This window comes from Mustela nivalis (assembly GCF_964662115.1).
Source record: "Mustela nivalis genome assembly, chromosome: 9".
Lineage (NCBI taxonomy): Eukaryota > Metazoa > Chordata > Mammalia > Carnivora > Mustelidae > Mustela > Mustela nivalis.
Genome location: NC_139028.1, coordinates 22,030,220 through 22,044,813, shown reverse-complemented (window position 1 = coordinate 22,044,813; position 14,594 = coordinate 22,030,220). Strand labels below are relative to the sequence as shown.

The 14,594-nt window shown below is 45.0% G+C and overlaps 1 protein-coding gene across 10 annotated transcripts in view; it reads right to left on the bottom strand.

The window, feature by feature from the left end:
* KMT2A (lysine methyltransferase 2A) overlaps window positions 1-14,076 on the bottom strand; it is a 77,626-nt gene extending 63,550 nt beyond the window's left edge. For 5 of the 10 annotated variants that reach the window (XM_082683494.1, XM_082683496.1, XM_082683503.1 and 2 more), the window contains exons 1-2: window positions 13,484-14,075; window positions 11,273-11,371 (exon numbers count right to left, since the gene is read on the bottom strand). In XM_082683494.1, coding sequence (XP_082539620.1) covers window positions 11,273-11,371; window positions 13,484-13,915 — 531 coding nt within the window. In that variant the 5' untranslated portion in view covers window positions 13,916-14,075. Of the gene's footprint in view, window positions 1-11,272; window positions 11,372-13,483 lie in introns of all 10 variants that reach the window. The other 5 variants (XM_082683499.1, XM_082683500.1, XM_082683502.1 and 2 more) reach the window with 3 other exon arrangements.
* Between the last annotated feature and the right edge of the window lie 518 nt (window positions 14,077-14,594).

Below are 14,594 nucleotides of genomic sequence, written 5' to 3'. Positions count from 1 at the left end.
ACAGGGTTCATTTTTTGTTTAACAGCAAAGTACCACAACATGGCCAGATCCATCTAACAGGCTGGAAAAATTAAGCCAACAAACACCAACACTGTTTTCAGAGATGGTCCTTTTTATTACGAGAAGTGTGAGTTCCCCAGATGCCAACTTTAAGTAGTTAATTTCATTTGGAGTTATATGCTCATTCGATTACAAGCTTCTACTACAAAATTTCAACTTTCTTCTTCTAGCTTGTTGGTCCTATCTTGATACAAAAGGTAGGGTGCATCCTTCCTTCTGGGAGGACAGATGCGCTGCTGAATGACCAAGAGCAACTCCGTAACACGAGGTTTTCACAACGTCCTTCTTTCTGAAGGTAAATAGGGTTATCGTTCGGTAAAGTCGGTTTTCTGCAGGAGCAACATGAAGTTAGATGATGAACTTGAACATTTTCCTTGGCAAAACAAAGCTTCCAAGTCGGCCAACATCATTTTGACCTAGTATTTTTTAGGAATTAATGTTCAATGTAAGAGTTGGGAAGTTTGGGGCGCCTGGGTGGCTCAGTGGGTTAGAACTGTGCCTTCAGCTCAGGTCATGATCTTGGGGTCCTGGGATCAAGCCCCACATCAGGCTCTGCTCAGTGGGGAGCCTGCTTCCCCCTCTCTCTCTGCCTGCCTCTCTGCCTACTTGTGATCTCTGTCAAATAAATAAATAAAATCTTTTTAAAAAAAGAGAGAGAGTTGGGAAGTTTTGTGTTCTTAGTATCTTGAAAAACCAACTCACTCTCCTCTGACTCCCACATCATATTTGAATTTTGCCATCACATTCTGAGAAGACCACATTATGTGGCATTAACCTATTAAAAAAAAAAAAAGTCCCTGGTATTTTTTTTATTACTCCAGCTCTAGTCTCTCAAGTAGAATATGGTATCATGACAATTATTCTTTGCCTTCATAATCACTTGCTTTCCAAAATTAAACCTGAATGACTAGCAATTAAAAGTTCCAGGAAAAGGGGTACCTGGGTGGCTCAGTTGGTTAAGTGTCCAACTCTTGATTTTGGTTAAGGTCATGATCTCAGGGTCCTGGGATCAAGCCCCGTATCAGACTCCCCAGGGATTCTCTCTCCCTGTCTCCCTCTGCCCCTCCCTGACCACCCCCCATCGCGGCTTGTGCTTGCTATCTCTAAAATAAATACATAAATAAAATATATATATTTTTTTAAGTTCCTGGAAAAGCATGAATCTCTTACATTTCCAATTCCTGGGTTTCTTAAGTGATACCCAATTTCCCAATTAAGGAATCCAAACTGCCCTTGGCTTTGCCACCACTTGCAGAATTCCTGCAAGAACCCAGCTACACCTGTGAACTCCAGTCATTTAATGAGATTGTCTGGTTAAGAGTGGACAGCATTCACTATATGAAACTTAGAAAATTCATTATATGTATATAAACTTAAATAAATCTTGTAACACTTCACCTAAAAGAAGGAATTCACAAATAATTCCAGTACTAAAGTGTCAATAACCCAGTAGAGGTTTTGGAACTACAAGTTGGTAGGAAAAAGAGCTGGTGTTAATATCAGCTCTGCCAGACTCTTGGTAATCTGTATAAATAATCCCAATTCACGGTTTTCATTCTGACTGTACAGGAAATGCTTTCTGCAACCCAACATATCTAAAAAGGTTTCATTCTGAGTGATGCAAGCCCTCCACACAGCCTCAAAAGCCAAGGGTCAGAGGCCTTTGTAATCCTCACTCACATGAAGCAAGCTTGTATTAGATGGGAAAGGATTTACAAAGCACTTGTTGCAGTATGTCCACAGGCAGTGATAACCCTACCAAGGGATATTTTGCAGCACATCTCTTCAAACTACAACTGAAAATGGACATGAAGGCTACAAACACTTATTTGTTTCCTACAGTAAGACCACACCTACTGTTTTCCCTGGTTTCTCTTGATGTTAAGATTTCTCTCTCAGCTTCATTTACTACATTTTTATTCTCCTATAAAACTACTATAAGATCGTTTCATAAAGACATTTCTCTGGAGCTTACTACTGAAAGTTAATTACTGCCACAAATTGACAATTCAAGCCAAACACTTAAGGAGCCAGTAGGGCCCCAGGACCCCTGGGGGAATATTAAGAAGGACAAAACATGATCCACACCCTCTAGGATCTGAATGAAAATACACTTTTTGACTCCCAGAATGAGAGGGTAGCTCCCGAGAGGTCATTTTACACATATATAGCTTGGACAGTACTTTAAAAATTCACCTCCAGAGAAGATGATAACACTATTCTGGTAACCTTTTCAACCATCACGATGACAAACATGATTAGTAACGAGTTCTTTATGTAACTACCCTTTGCTTCAGTGTAGACCTATTTTCGCTTACTCTTGGACCCATGGGACTGGGAAACAGCTGGTTACCATTCCTAATAATGGACCCTTTCATGTCTTTGGAAGAGTTATTAAATTGCCTCTTTAACCTTTCATTCTCCCAACCTTTCCTCACAGGACTGACTTCCAATCATATAATCATCTTTTGAGTCGCCTCAGAACCGCCTTCAATGCGTCCTCATCCCTTTTAAGTTGAGCAACCTAGAAATGGAAGCAACACTCAAGTAAGGGGATGGTCAGTGCTGGAGTTATCTACATAAAAGATGATGGTTTCCTGTCAGGACACCTCAACATTACTTGTAAAACCCCACTTGGTACTATTACAGAAACGTCCTTGTCCTCTGATGGCTCTTAGATGTTCCTCTGCAACACCTGAATTAGTTTACTTTTTTTTTTTTTTTTTTAAAAAGAGATGGGGGATACGGGATAGAGGAAGAGGGAGAGAGAAAATCCCAAGCAGGCCCCCATGCCCTGTGGGGAGCTGAGGGGGGACTTGTTCTCACAACCCCAAGATTATGTCCTGAGCCGAAATCAAGAGTCTGATGGATGCTTAAGCCACTGAGCCACCCAGGCACCCCACTTTACTATTTTTTTTAAAAAATCGGGGCACCTGGGTGGCTCAGTGGGTTAAGGCCTCTGCCTTCAGCTCGGGTCGTGATCTCAGAATCCTGGGATCGAGCCCCACATCGGGCTCTCTGCTCCGCAGGGAGCCTGCTTCCCCTCTCTCTCTGCCTGCCTCTCTGCCTACTTGTGATCTCTCTCTGTTCAAATAAATCAATAAGATCTTTAAAAAAAAAAAAATCACTCACAATTATCCTGCTCAGAAGTCTTATACAACATAATAGGTTCTGTAACGCTCTCCTTGCAAGATACTCCTAAAAGTTTAATGTGGATCAAATTTTCAATTCAACAGTCATTCAATGATCACCTTCTATGGAAAGTCACCACTATAAACTATATAAAACATAAACGTAACTTAGAAATGGAAACGATCCAAGTCTTAAAAAAATCACAATCTAATGGGGGAAAGCACACACAATCAAAGGTATTTATACCAGGGGCGCCTGTGTAGCTCAGTCCATTAAGCATCCGACTCTTAAGATTTGGCTCAGGTCACGATCTCAGGGTGGTGAGATCAAGCCTCATCCATGCTGGGGATGAAGCCTGTTTGGGATTCTCTCCCCCTCTGCCCCTTACCCCTTGCATGTGTGCTCTTTCCCTAAAAACTAAACTAAAAAAAAAAAGTACTTATACTATAAGGTAACCCAGAGTAAATTCTTTAAAGGTAGGTATTAAGTACAGTCAGAAAACGGGAAAGGAGAAGTTGAGTTTCCACTAGCAGTGGCATCTGTAAAAGGCTTCTTGGAAGAGGTGGGATCTGGGGATCTGAGCTGAGCCATGAAAGCTATAGGCAGGGCAAAATGGGAAACACTTTAAGGCAAAGGAAGCATTAGCAAAGGCGTAAAGGCAGGTACAAACAGCCTATGGAGAACACCTAAGAGACTAGCAGTCCAACATGGCCGAAGCATGTAAGTGAGAATGTGTATTCAGGAGATAATGTTCAAAATGTAGTAATGTAGGCCAGATAGATTATGAAGGGCTGAGAACTTTAAATCTTATTTTATATTCAGTGAGGAGGCAAAGGGTTTTAGGAATAAAGTGACATAATCAGATCTATATTTAAAACCAATGGCAACACTGTATATAGTGAAAAGGAAGGCAGGGAGACCGGTTAGGAGATTATGGTAATAATCCATGCAAAGGTAATGGAAATTTCGAGTAGGATGGTAAAAACAGAAGAGCAGGGACAGATTAAACACTGCAACAGTATCACAGACAAGCCTCACAGACTGACTGGAGGGGGTGCAAAGAGAAAAGAGGTAAAGAGCGCAACAGAGAGAATGAATGAGCTTTCCAATGGATACGGGTTTAGGTTTGAATTCTAGCTCTGCCGCTTACTCGCCATGACTTCTGGAAAACTAGCTCGCCTGTGCCTCAGTTTTCTTCATCTGTGAACGATGGGGGTATTTCAGCAAACCTTTTTTTTTTTAAGAGAGACAGAGCAGAACTGTATGTTTCCTCCTTAAAGTGTACTACCCTCTACTGGTTATTCTTAAACTTTAATCTGTTTTTGACTATTCTATTTGAGGTTCTTTTTTATTTCTCAAACTAAGTGCCAACCCCCAGGAACTGTAACCTAGCATTTCTTCTATAATTAAATTATTAATTGTGTTGATCTCTGTAGACCAACACTTAATTCTCCCCGCACTGACACTTGAGAGCAAATGTCAACTAGTTACCAAGTATAAATGAATGGAACTGAACCTGGGGGCCGGGGACCATGAAGCGCCTCAGAATCACTGTAAAGGATCCCCGAGTATTTACACTCATACGTAAAAAGGTAAGGAACACTAGTTATCGAGACCAGGAGTGGCAACCCCAACATAGCTGCCTTGGCCTGATAACTACGCAGCTCCTGGAGGCACTGAATTCCTCGGTGTCCTACCTGCCTATCTACTGTCTTGTTCTCTCTCCTCCCTTTTCTGCCTCGCCTCTAATTATGTTCTCACTGGACACCAATGGTATTCCCTGTTGCCAAGATGCGTGGCTGGCCTTCAGTTTGGTTACACCAAGCTTACTAATGAACTTGACACCCAGACCCAAATCAAGAACATTTTAAAGTCAAGATTATAGCTCTCAAATAGGTATGTATGTGTATACATATACATGTACACATCAGAGTAATAAAACCCAGTTATCTTGATGGAAAAAAAGAAGATTATAGCCCTCATGGCCTTTCAAACTTTGAGTCCTAATAATAATTACGGATTCTTATGTACCAGGCAAATTGCTAAGTACTTTGCATGCATAATTTCAATTAAGCCTCACAATAATTTCACAAAGCTTGATTACTGCTAATTTACAAATGAAGAAACTGAAGCATGGAGGGGTTAAGAAACTTTTCCAAGGTCATTCAGCTAATAAACAGGGGAGCCAAGATTTGAACCCAGGCGGTCTAAATCCAGAGCCCATGGTCTTAACAGCTCTTAATTACTGTGCTATACTATCTCACACTATTACAGATTAGATAATGAGATTCTCCCTATCCTTTATAAAGGTATTTATATATGCACAAATAAAAAATCCTAGCCGGAGAGATTACAAAAGGATTTCCTCATTAGCTAAGCTTTAAAGAGATGTTATCCACATGGTTTTACTGCTTATAATTAAAGGCAATAATCTAGGAACAATGTTGTATGTTTGCATTTGATCTAAAAATTAGTCAATACTCATGGATGGACAGAAGATGAATACAGACATGTGTAAATATTTGTTCCTCTGGGTATAGATATTTATTGTAGAGATATTTGTGATCAACTTCTCAGTTTTCAGAACTGAGAGTATAAAGGAGAGATTTCTGAAAAAAGTGCTCTCCAACAACACTCCTCACAAGTACTGTTACTCTCCTAATTCAAGGCAGAAAGCCACAGTTACTTTGATGCAGTAAAAGGAGAAAGAAACAATGATGCTTCAACAAAGCACAGATCCTAAGTGTTGGATCTGGCTAAAACAGTTCCAACGTCAGAAAGGTTCATGGCTCTGGCTGCTGAAAGACATCAGAACATCTACACCCAAGCATTCCAACCAAACACAACAACAAGAATGTAAGAAAAGAAATAAAATATATGAAAGAAACTCCAGCTCTAGAGACAAATGCCAGTGGAAGAGATCCGCCCCACTGGTGGGACTCAAGGCACTACTGCTACAGTGATAATTAAAGGTAAGTTTTCTGGGGAAATCCCTTTAGTCTATTTGTCAAATAGAAAAACAACTACTCATTTCAAAGGAAGGGGAATTTTCATAGCTGGTGCAGAAAACTGTCAACTAACTCTTACATTTGTATCTCTAGTCCTTTAAAACTAAAACTCATTAAAGATGTCCAACTTCTAAAAAGTGAAGCCAAGTTTGGCCCCTAAGAAGCTTCGTACTAATACTACAAGGGGGCTTATATCATCCCAAACAACTACAAATCACACGACAAAATTTGTCTTTCAAATGCCTTAGTCTTTAAAAAGCAAATGTCTGGCAGTGGTTACAGCCTCATGGGTTGGCTTCCCCTGGTGTGTAACCTGACAAGGTACAAAGCTCATTGAAATATTTAACAGTGCTGGTATGGATTTCTTTGGATAGGTCAAGAAAAGCAGCTCATCCTTTTTAAAAACATAAAGAACCATTTTATGGGATGTCGTTCCCTCAGCTCAAGTGTCTGTGCATTTCCTTGGGGCCTTCTCAGAGATCTTATTGAGGGGGAAAATGAAAAGGCCAACAAAAGGACCCCTTTTCTCTCCCTATTCCCAACATAATCCACCTCGGCCACAGGGCCAGTAGCATCCACACTGTCATAAATGCCAGCAATTAGAGAATTAGGCCATAAAACCACCCACTCAGGTATAAGAGTGCGGGCCTCCAGCTTTATTTAATGCATGCCATAAAGATCCTGTACTTCCTTCTTTCAGGCCTTCTTCAACCAATGAAATGACAACAACAACAAAAAAGTAGCCCTTTGTCTGCCTGCCTCATACTGATGTGAGCAATGAAACCATCTGGACCCAGGTGAAGGATTTAAGATTCCTTTTTCCTAATAAAGACTGCATTTCCTCTAGCATGCCATGTTTAGATCCATTAAAGAACAGGCTGCATTTTGGGCACTCGTATACTAGAAACTAAAGTGAAATGACATTTTCCAATTATCTTGCCTTCTTCTGAAACTACTCTAGAAGCCTAGCCAGCTTCGCAAGAAAAGCTGGAACCTACAAGAATATTTCTTTCTTTCTTTTTTTAAAAGATTTTATTTATTTATTTGAGAGAGAGACAGTGAGAAAGAGCATAAGAGGGGAGAAAGTCAGAGGGAGAAGCAGACTCTCCAAGGAGCAGGGAGCCCGATGTGGGACTCGATCCCAGGACTCTAGGATCATGACCTGAGTTGAAGGCAGTCGCTTAACCAACTGAGCCACCCAGGCACCCTACAAGAGTATTTCTAATTAACTCAGTAATTTCTAGAACCTCCCTAAGTCTTCTCTAATGTAAAAAGTTCATTCAAATCTCAAAGTTAATGTTCATTTAGTCTGTGTCTTAAAATTTGATACAATTCAGGAGCAATCAATAATTTCGTTTGATTATCTTCACAATCTACCGGTCCACAAAAATCATGAGTCTGTGATTTACTCCATGATAAAGTTTTAAACCAATCTAGGCAAGACCCAAACAAGTACTTTTTAACCTCGAGCTCTTTCCTACCAGTGCCCACAGGGTTAAAAATCTGATTAAAAAGTACAGGTAGGTTATGTCAGACTCATTAGTAATTTAACCTTCCTTATTCCCCGCAAATAATATATGCAGACAACAGAGGTTCCCATCCCAGTAATCGTGGAATAAATTCCTCCCAAAGTAGTGACAGTCACATAGCTTCCCCCTCTCTCAAAGGTTTACGCCACTGGGCTCTCCACCTTGGCAGAGGAAGAATGGAAAGACAAGATATTCACAAAAGGCCCTACCGAAGGCCTTCAAGTTAAGTGCTAGAAGGAAACTGAAGTCCTGTGCCAACACTAGTGGAATGTGGGCAGGCACAAAGAGATCTTAATTAGGAGACCTACAATTAAAACAGTGAGTCTCCAGAAGAGAGAGGCACTGCAGAGTATTACGCCTCAGAGCAAGCAAAGCACCCTCGCCACCCCCTCTCGCTGCAGGGCAAGCCTATGGAGTCGGCATCCACACACATGCTCTACGCAAGGACAGCTTCAAGGTAAGCACAGATACGGAAATGGAGTCAACATGGGAGTATTTTCTCATCTTAATCAGAAGGCAAATCACTATTTTGTGAATGATGATCTCCTCCTACAGGAGCCCTGTGCCTTAAGATAATCAAATGGAAGGGAGAGATGGGAACATGTCACATGGTTCTCAGCAAGAATGAAGAAAAGTTCTAAAGACTACATTTCTGATGCTCAGGGTAAACCAAAGTCCTACATTTCAGAGCCTATTAACAGCTGCTTCCTGCAACACACATACTGTCACTTCGGATTCATAAATTCATTAATGCACAGAATTTTCTTTTCATTTAAAAGCTCACACACCTAAAGGCATACACCACCTAGACTGAAAAATAACTTCCCTTTAGCAGTTAGGAATCTACGACATGGAAAAATGAAACAAACTTAGTTAAATAGCAGGGCTTCTCAACATAAGATAATGATTTATATTTAAAATCTGATCTTCACTTTTCTTATAAATGAAATTAGTCAACTCCAGAAAAGAACTTTTTCCATACTCTTCAGTCCTTATACTTTGTCCATGCAATGAAAACTTTCCCACTAAGTTGAAATTTCTCTTCCCAACAATTACACCAATTAAATGGGCAAATGTACAAACTAAGATTAAAAATGACCAAATAGAGGGCGCCAGGGTGGCTCAGTTGTTGGGTGTCTGCCTTCGGCTGGGGTCATGATCCCAATCCTGGGATTGGGCCCCATGTCGGGCTCCCTGCTCCACGGGGAGCCTGCTTCTCCCTCTCCCACTCCCCATTTGTATTCCTACTCTCGCTGTGTCTCTCTCTGTCAAATAAATAAATAAAATCTTAAAAAAGAAAAAAAATGACCCAATAGGCTCATGGACTCTGACAGTGTAAATGAACTCAGAAAATAAATAAATAAATAAATAAACTCAGAATAAGAAGTTCTGACCTGAACAAAAAAATTACATAATAGAAAAGAATCAGAATCCTGGAGCAGAAAAGATTCAAGAGCTAATATTTAGCCCAACCTTTTCATTTTACAGCTCAGATATTCAAGGTTAAAAGTGAATTGTCCAAGGTTCTGCAACCGGTCAGAGAGAGATGAGTGCAAGGAGAGCCCTTGTCCTCTGACTTCCACTCTGAGGCTTCTCCTATGCCCCTTGTGTTCTCTGCTTCATTTTCCCTCTGTCAAACTCAGGATTAGCTGTGAAGTCCATGAAGGAACAACTCCCCCTCTTGGTACATATGCCCAGCGAACATTCAAAACAAAACAAAACAGAACAAAACAAAAACAAAAAAATCACAGATACTCTTCAACTGCCTTCTGCCTATAGGAACAACATGTTTTCTAGGCCCAAACAAGAGTGTACCTTAGCCTACCTCACCTAAACTGCCATTTCAAATGAAAACAAATAGAGACCAATGCTGTCATTCAGTTTCGATTTTTATCTAACTAAAATGTGCCACATTATGATCAGGCTGGAAATTCTGCTTTGAACATTTTATGAGGTGGTAAGGAAGGTAAGTGGATTATGAAATTAATAAGGACTAACTGCTGATACATAAACCACTTGTGGAGTTTATATTAAAAACAGCTCAAATTCTAGTCAACAGAGAGGAAGCTGTGCCATGTTTATTTAGATGGCAAAGGATGGTGGCATTAACAGTACCTGAGACAATCCTCAGAAAGTACACAATATGGAAGGGAAGAGGAAGATGAAGAAGCAGACCTCTGTGATTTCCTACTGTGCTCAGTAAAATCAAACTTCAATTCTACTTCCTGACTGTCAGAGAAAAAGCCCCAATAGAGGAGACCAGCAACACCTACATATTTTTTAAAATAATCCTATTCTGACAGAATTTGGTCATGAAGAACTCTTACACGTAGCTGTTACCCAGAGATATTCAGTTCAAGGGAGGTTGGGGACTGGTGGCAGTGAAGGACAAGTCTCCCATGGCTAAAGGAGTTTACAACAGGTAAGTGATCTGTAAGTTCTATCACCTTTTAACCACCTGAACTTACTAGTCCTGTAAGTATTAACTTACATTTTGTTATAAACAAATACGGTCCTTATTCACTTAAAGCAAACCAGAATTTAAAGAGGCTAGACTCATTTTAAGGTCACAAAACTATTTCTTCATGAATCCAGACAAGACCTGATACAGATCTGTGAGTGAATTCTGAGAAATAATCTTTAGAATTCTGTAAGTATGTCAGCCCAAGGGAACCCTGAACTTCCCTTTTGGAACCTTATCATTGATTTGTGAGACTGTAACAAAATGCTTCATTTCTACACTGAAAACTACCAGGTCAGAGGAGCTAATCACTACTAAGTGATTTAGTCCTAAACCATACTACAGGTTAGCATTAATCGATGCATACCATCAGCCCATGCGTACTACACTCCTCCAACTACCACATAAAAAGCTCACCAATGGAACAACAACTCATTCAAACCCAGTCAGAAAAAATACTGAAGTTGAATGTAAGGAGTCAACCGCTCTTCTCAGAGTAAAGTATGTTCAGTCAAAAAGTTTTAAAGAAAAAAACAGCAACGTACTAATATAATCTTATTTGAATTAACTACAGTTCCTTAACAGGCTTGACACACTACAAACCACTGCTCAGCAAAATAATGCCAGTGGATAAGGAAGTGTTAGCACCTGATTAAAACTTTAAAGGTGATTTGTCAAAGACCAACAGATAAAATATTCTGGTGCCCAGACATTAGGTCCCTGAATCCAGGTGGCTCTCTTTCTAACCAGTCTCTTGAAAAGCTACGATTGCAAGCTGTCAGCATAAAACTTTGCTTTTGAATATGTGATAACAGCATTTGGAATGTGAACACTTCGTCCTTCAATACAAAATACATAAGCATGCTAAACAAGAAGAAAATACTTCTCAGGATCCCCTTAAAATAGACTAGCTTCTCCTAATACAGACTTTCTTATTATACTCAAATATACATGGGACTAAAATTCTACATATAACCAGGCAAGTCTCAATTTCGAAAATAAGCAGGTAAATGAAATGTCAGTAAGCCTTTTTTTTTTTTTTTTTTGCTGCTGTATCTTTTAAAAAAGCAAAATCAACTCACATTTAAGCACCAACTCCATGCAAGTAACCTGAACGGTTCAGTCTTTTTGTCATGTATGAGGCCTTTGGTTCTCCAACTACATGGGATCTGTGTTGTTAGCTTAAAAAATACAGAATTGGCCTTTCAAAAAAAAATAATAATCTACAGCAACCAATAAATAGTCTCAATCAACCCTGCTGACCGCAGCTGCCTTCTGAAGGCTGGGAAAAGGAGGTGGAGAGAGAGCAGAGAGAGGCAGGGAAGAGGGACGCTGCAGTTAGCTAGCTACATAGCAAGGAACACGCCCCCATCATGTCCTCCTTGCTCTGTCAGAAGGCGGGTTGTTGTCAGTCTCCTGATCAGGCTGCCTTAGAAACGATTTTAAAAAGGAGGCAGGAAGACTAACAACTAAAAAATGCCAGCTCCTTGAAAGGAGGGGCCAGGGTCTCTGGGACCTCCTCCCTCCCCTTCTTCCCAGGATCTTTCCGTATATCTAGAGGGGTGTAGGGCACAATGGGGGACAAGGGGTTTGCCCGGGACCAACGGCAGAGCACGCAGGAAACGGCTGGTTGTTATCTTTCCCTTTCTGTTTCAATCAAGAGCACTCCAGAGCAGCAACCCCCTACCCGCCCCCCCCCCTCCGCTTCAGCCCCTAGCAGCTGCTCTTCCTCCTCCTAGCATCCCCCATCTCCTTCTCCCCCCTCCCCTACAATTCAAACTCCCCCTTCTGCATCCAATGGAAAACAAATGCGCAACGCCACTGGCTGAACCTGAACTCAACTTCCCTTCCCAGGGCAACTTTCCTTTTTGCTGAAGGGGCCTGAATAAGGCTCATCAAGGCATCCCCATTCCCGCCCCGGTACTAAGCGGGGAAGGAGCAAAGTTCTTGACCCCTTCATCCACCTCGGGTCCCCCTATAAGAATCAGAGAGATAACCCTAACTCCTCTTTCTAAGGCATAACTTTGCTTCATATCCCCCCTTTTTCTCCCAACCAAAAGCAACCACCACCACCAGCATAATAAAGTAAAACTGTCCCTTATCTACTCTCCTCACCCCAACCCTGCTTCCCCCACCCCTTCCAAGCCCCAGGATTGGCCTAGGAAAAGGTGGATCAATAGTGAAATGACGGAGAAGAGAAGGGCGGGAGGGAGCTAAGGCTGGAGACTGCGTGCTCTCAGGCGCAGTGGGTGGGGTAGGAGAGCAGCTGCTTCCCCTGGGAGGATGCTGCCCAAGTCCCCCCACAAACACCTCCCCTCGCAGGGGCCCCCTTCCCCAGAGCTGGAGGGAAAGCCTGCCTCCTCTCCAGGGGGAATGGTGGAAAGCTGCTCCTCTCTGAGCCTAAGGGACAGTGGACTATTTTCCTCTCAAAGATGCCACTAATCCTTCATTCTAAAGGAGGGAACGGGTGAAGCAAAGGTAGAGTAATTCCCTGCCACCAGCAGGCTAGAAATTGTAGCTCTGTAAAATGGGGGAAACAGACTGCTGTACGAGGAGATCACCGTTATCTCCAGAGGGAAAGGAGGGGAAGGGAGGCAAGGTGGAGAGGAAAGTAGATTTTTCCTGGCGGGGTAGGGGAGGAGGAGGGAGGATCTAGCTGCGTGGGGTGGGGGGGGGGGTGGAGGATGGAGGGTGGAGGTGAAGGAAGGGGGAGTGGCTGGTAGTGCAGGGACCTGGCCCGGGGATGGGGCGAGGGTTCATCAGGTTTTCGGAAGCAAGGTGCTGGAAGGGACATCGGTCCCCAAGGGGTAGGAGAAGAACGTGGCCCTGGATGAGGCCATCACCCAAGAGATGCCCAAGAGGAAAACTGCCCCAAGAGTAAAACATCTGCCCAGAGAGGGAGGCGGGGATGTGGCGGGATCAGGTCTCTAGGAGGGAGGGAGGGAGGAATCTTGCTCGGATGAGGTAATCTGTGAAAGGGAGGAGGGGTTCAGTCCCGGGATGGGAAACCCCGGCGAGGGGTCTGTGCCAAGGGATTTGGGGAAGGGTCAGGGGAAAGAAGGGGCGGGGGGGGGGGCAAACGCCCTTAGCCAAATGGGTCCAAACCCTGGGGTGGGGGCGCCTGGGGGTCTGCACCCATGTACGGGGGTCCCAAGATGGGAGGGCCGTTTGCCCCGGGTCAGGGACCCCAGGAGGGTCCCGGAATTGGGATGCTCCTCTATCCCGGATGGGGGAGGGGAGGGGGCTCCGCAGAGGGTCGAGACCCCGGACCTGGGGGTTCCTCGCCCCCTTACCTCTCCGCTGCCGCCTCCCCCGCCGCTCTCCCCAAACACAGCCCGGAACCGGCGCAGGTTGGTGCCGATGGCGGCCGAGACCTGCAGCGCCGCGTCGAAGCCCGGGCCCACCCGGAGCAGGGCCGGCCCAGAGGAGGCTGAGGACGATGACGAAGACGAAGACGAGGCGGACGACGAAGAGGCTGCTGAGGCGGCGGCCGCTCCCCCTGGAACCCCAGCCCCGCTGCTTCCCGCCGCCGCCGCCGCGGCCGCCACAGCCGGGGGGGAGGGGGGCGCCCCGGGGCCGCCGCTGCCGACCGGGGGCCCGGGGGGAAGCAGCAGGGCCGGGACGCGTTGCCGCGGGGCGCCCCCCAGGCCCCGGCGCCCCCCGCCGCCGCCGCCCCCGGTGGTCCCGGGTCGGGCGGGGAAGCGCCACCGACAGCTGTGCGCCATGTTCGCCCCGTGAAGTGAAGCAGCGAGAGGGAGAGGCGACAACACAGGGGGGCGGGGAGGCGGAGGGGGGGGGCCGAGGGCCCCGGAACCTGCCTGAGAAGAAGGCGCCGCCCGGTGGCCTGCGCCCGGCCGGCAGCTATGCAGAGCGCCGGGCCGCGGCCGCCCGCCCCGCAATCTGTATAGCGGGCCCGGGCCTACGCTCGCGACGCCGGGCCGCAGCTCCGCCAGGCCGAGGCCCGGGCCGCCGCCGCCCGCCCGCCCGCCCGCCCCGCAACCTGGATAAGTGCATGCCCCGCCCTCCGGGAGCGGCATTGCTGGGGAAAAGGAGGGGGGAAGGAAGCCCAGGAGCCCGACGCGGAGCGCGGGTTCCGGGGAGAGGGGGAGGGGGCGAGGACTACGGGGAGGATGGAGGCGGAGGGAGCCCGGCCGCCTGCAGCCTCGAGAGCCGAGAGGCAGATTACACACGTTCCCGGGATGCGCTGGGAATCGAACCGCCCGGGAGAGCCGCTTCCAGTATAGCGCGGCTGCCGGGTCGGGGACGAGTGAGCCTTCTCTGCCGCGAGGCACGGATACAAGATGGGTTAGCCCTCATTTAACGCTTCTGGAATAAAAGGGCCCTTATTGTGCCATATGCAAAACGGAAGCGTTGCCCAGTTTACTATATGCAAAATAGAAAGGC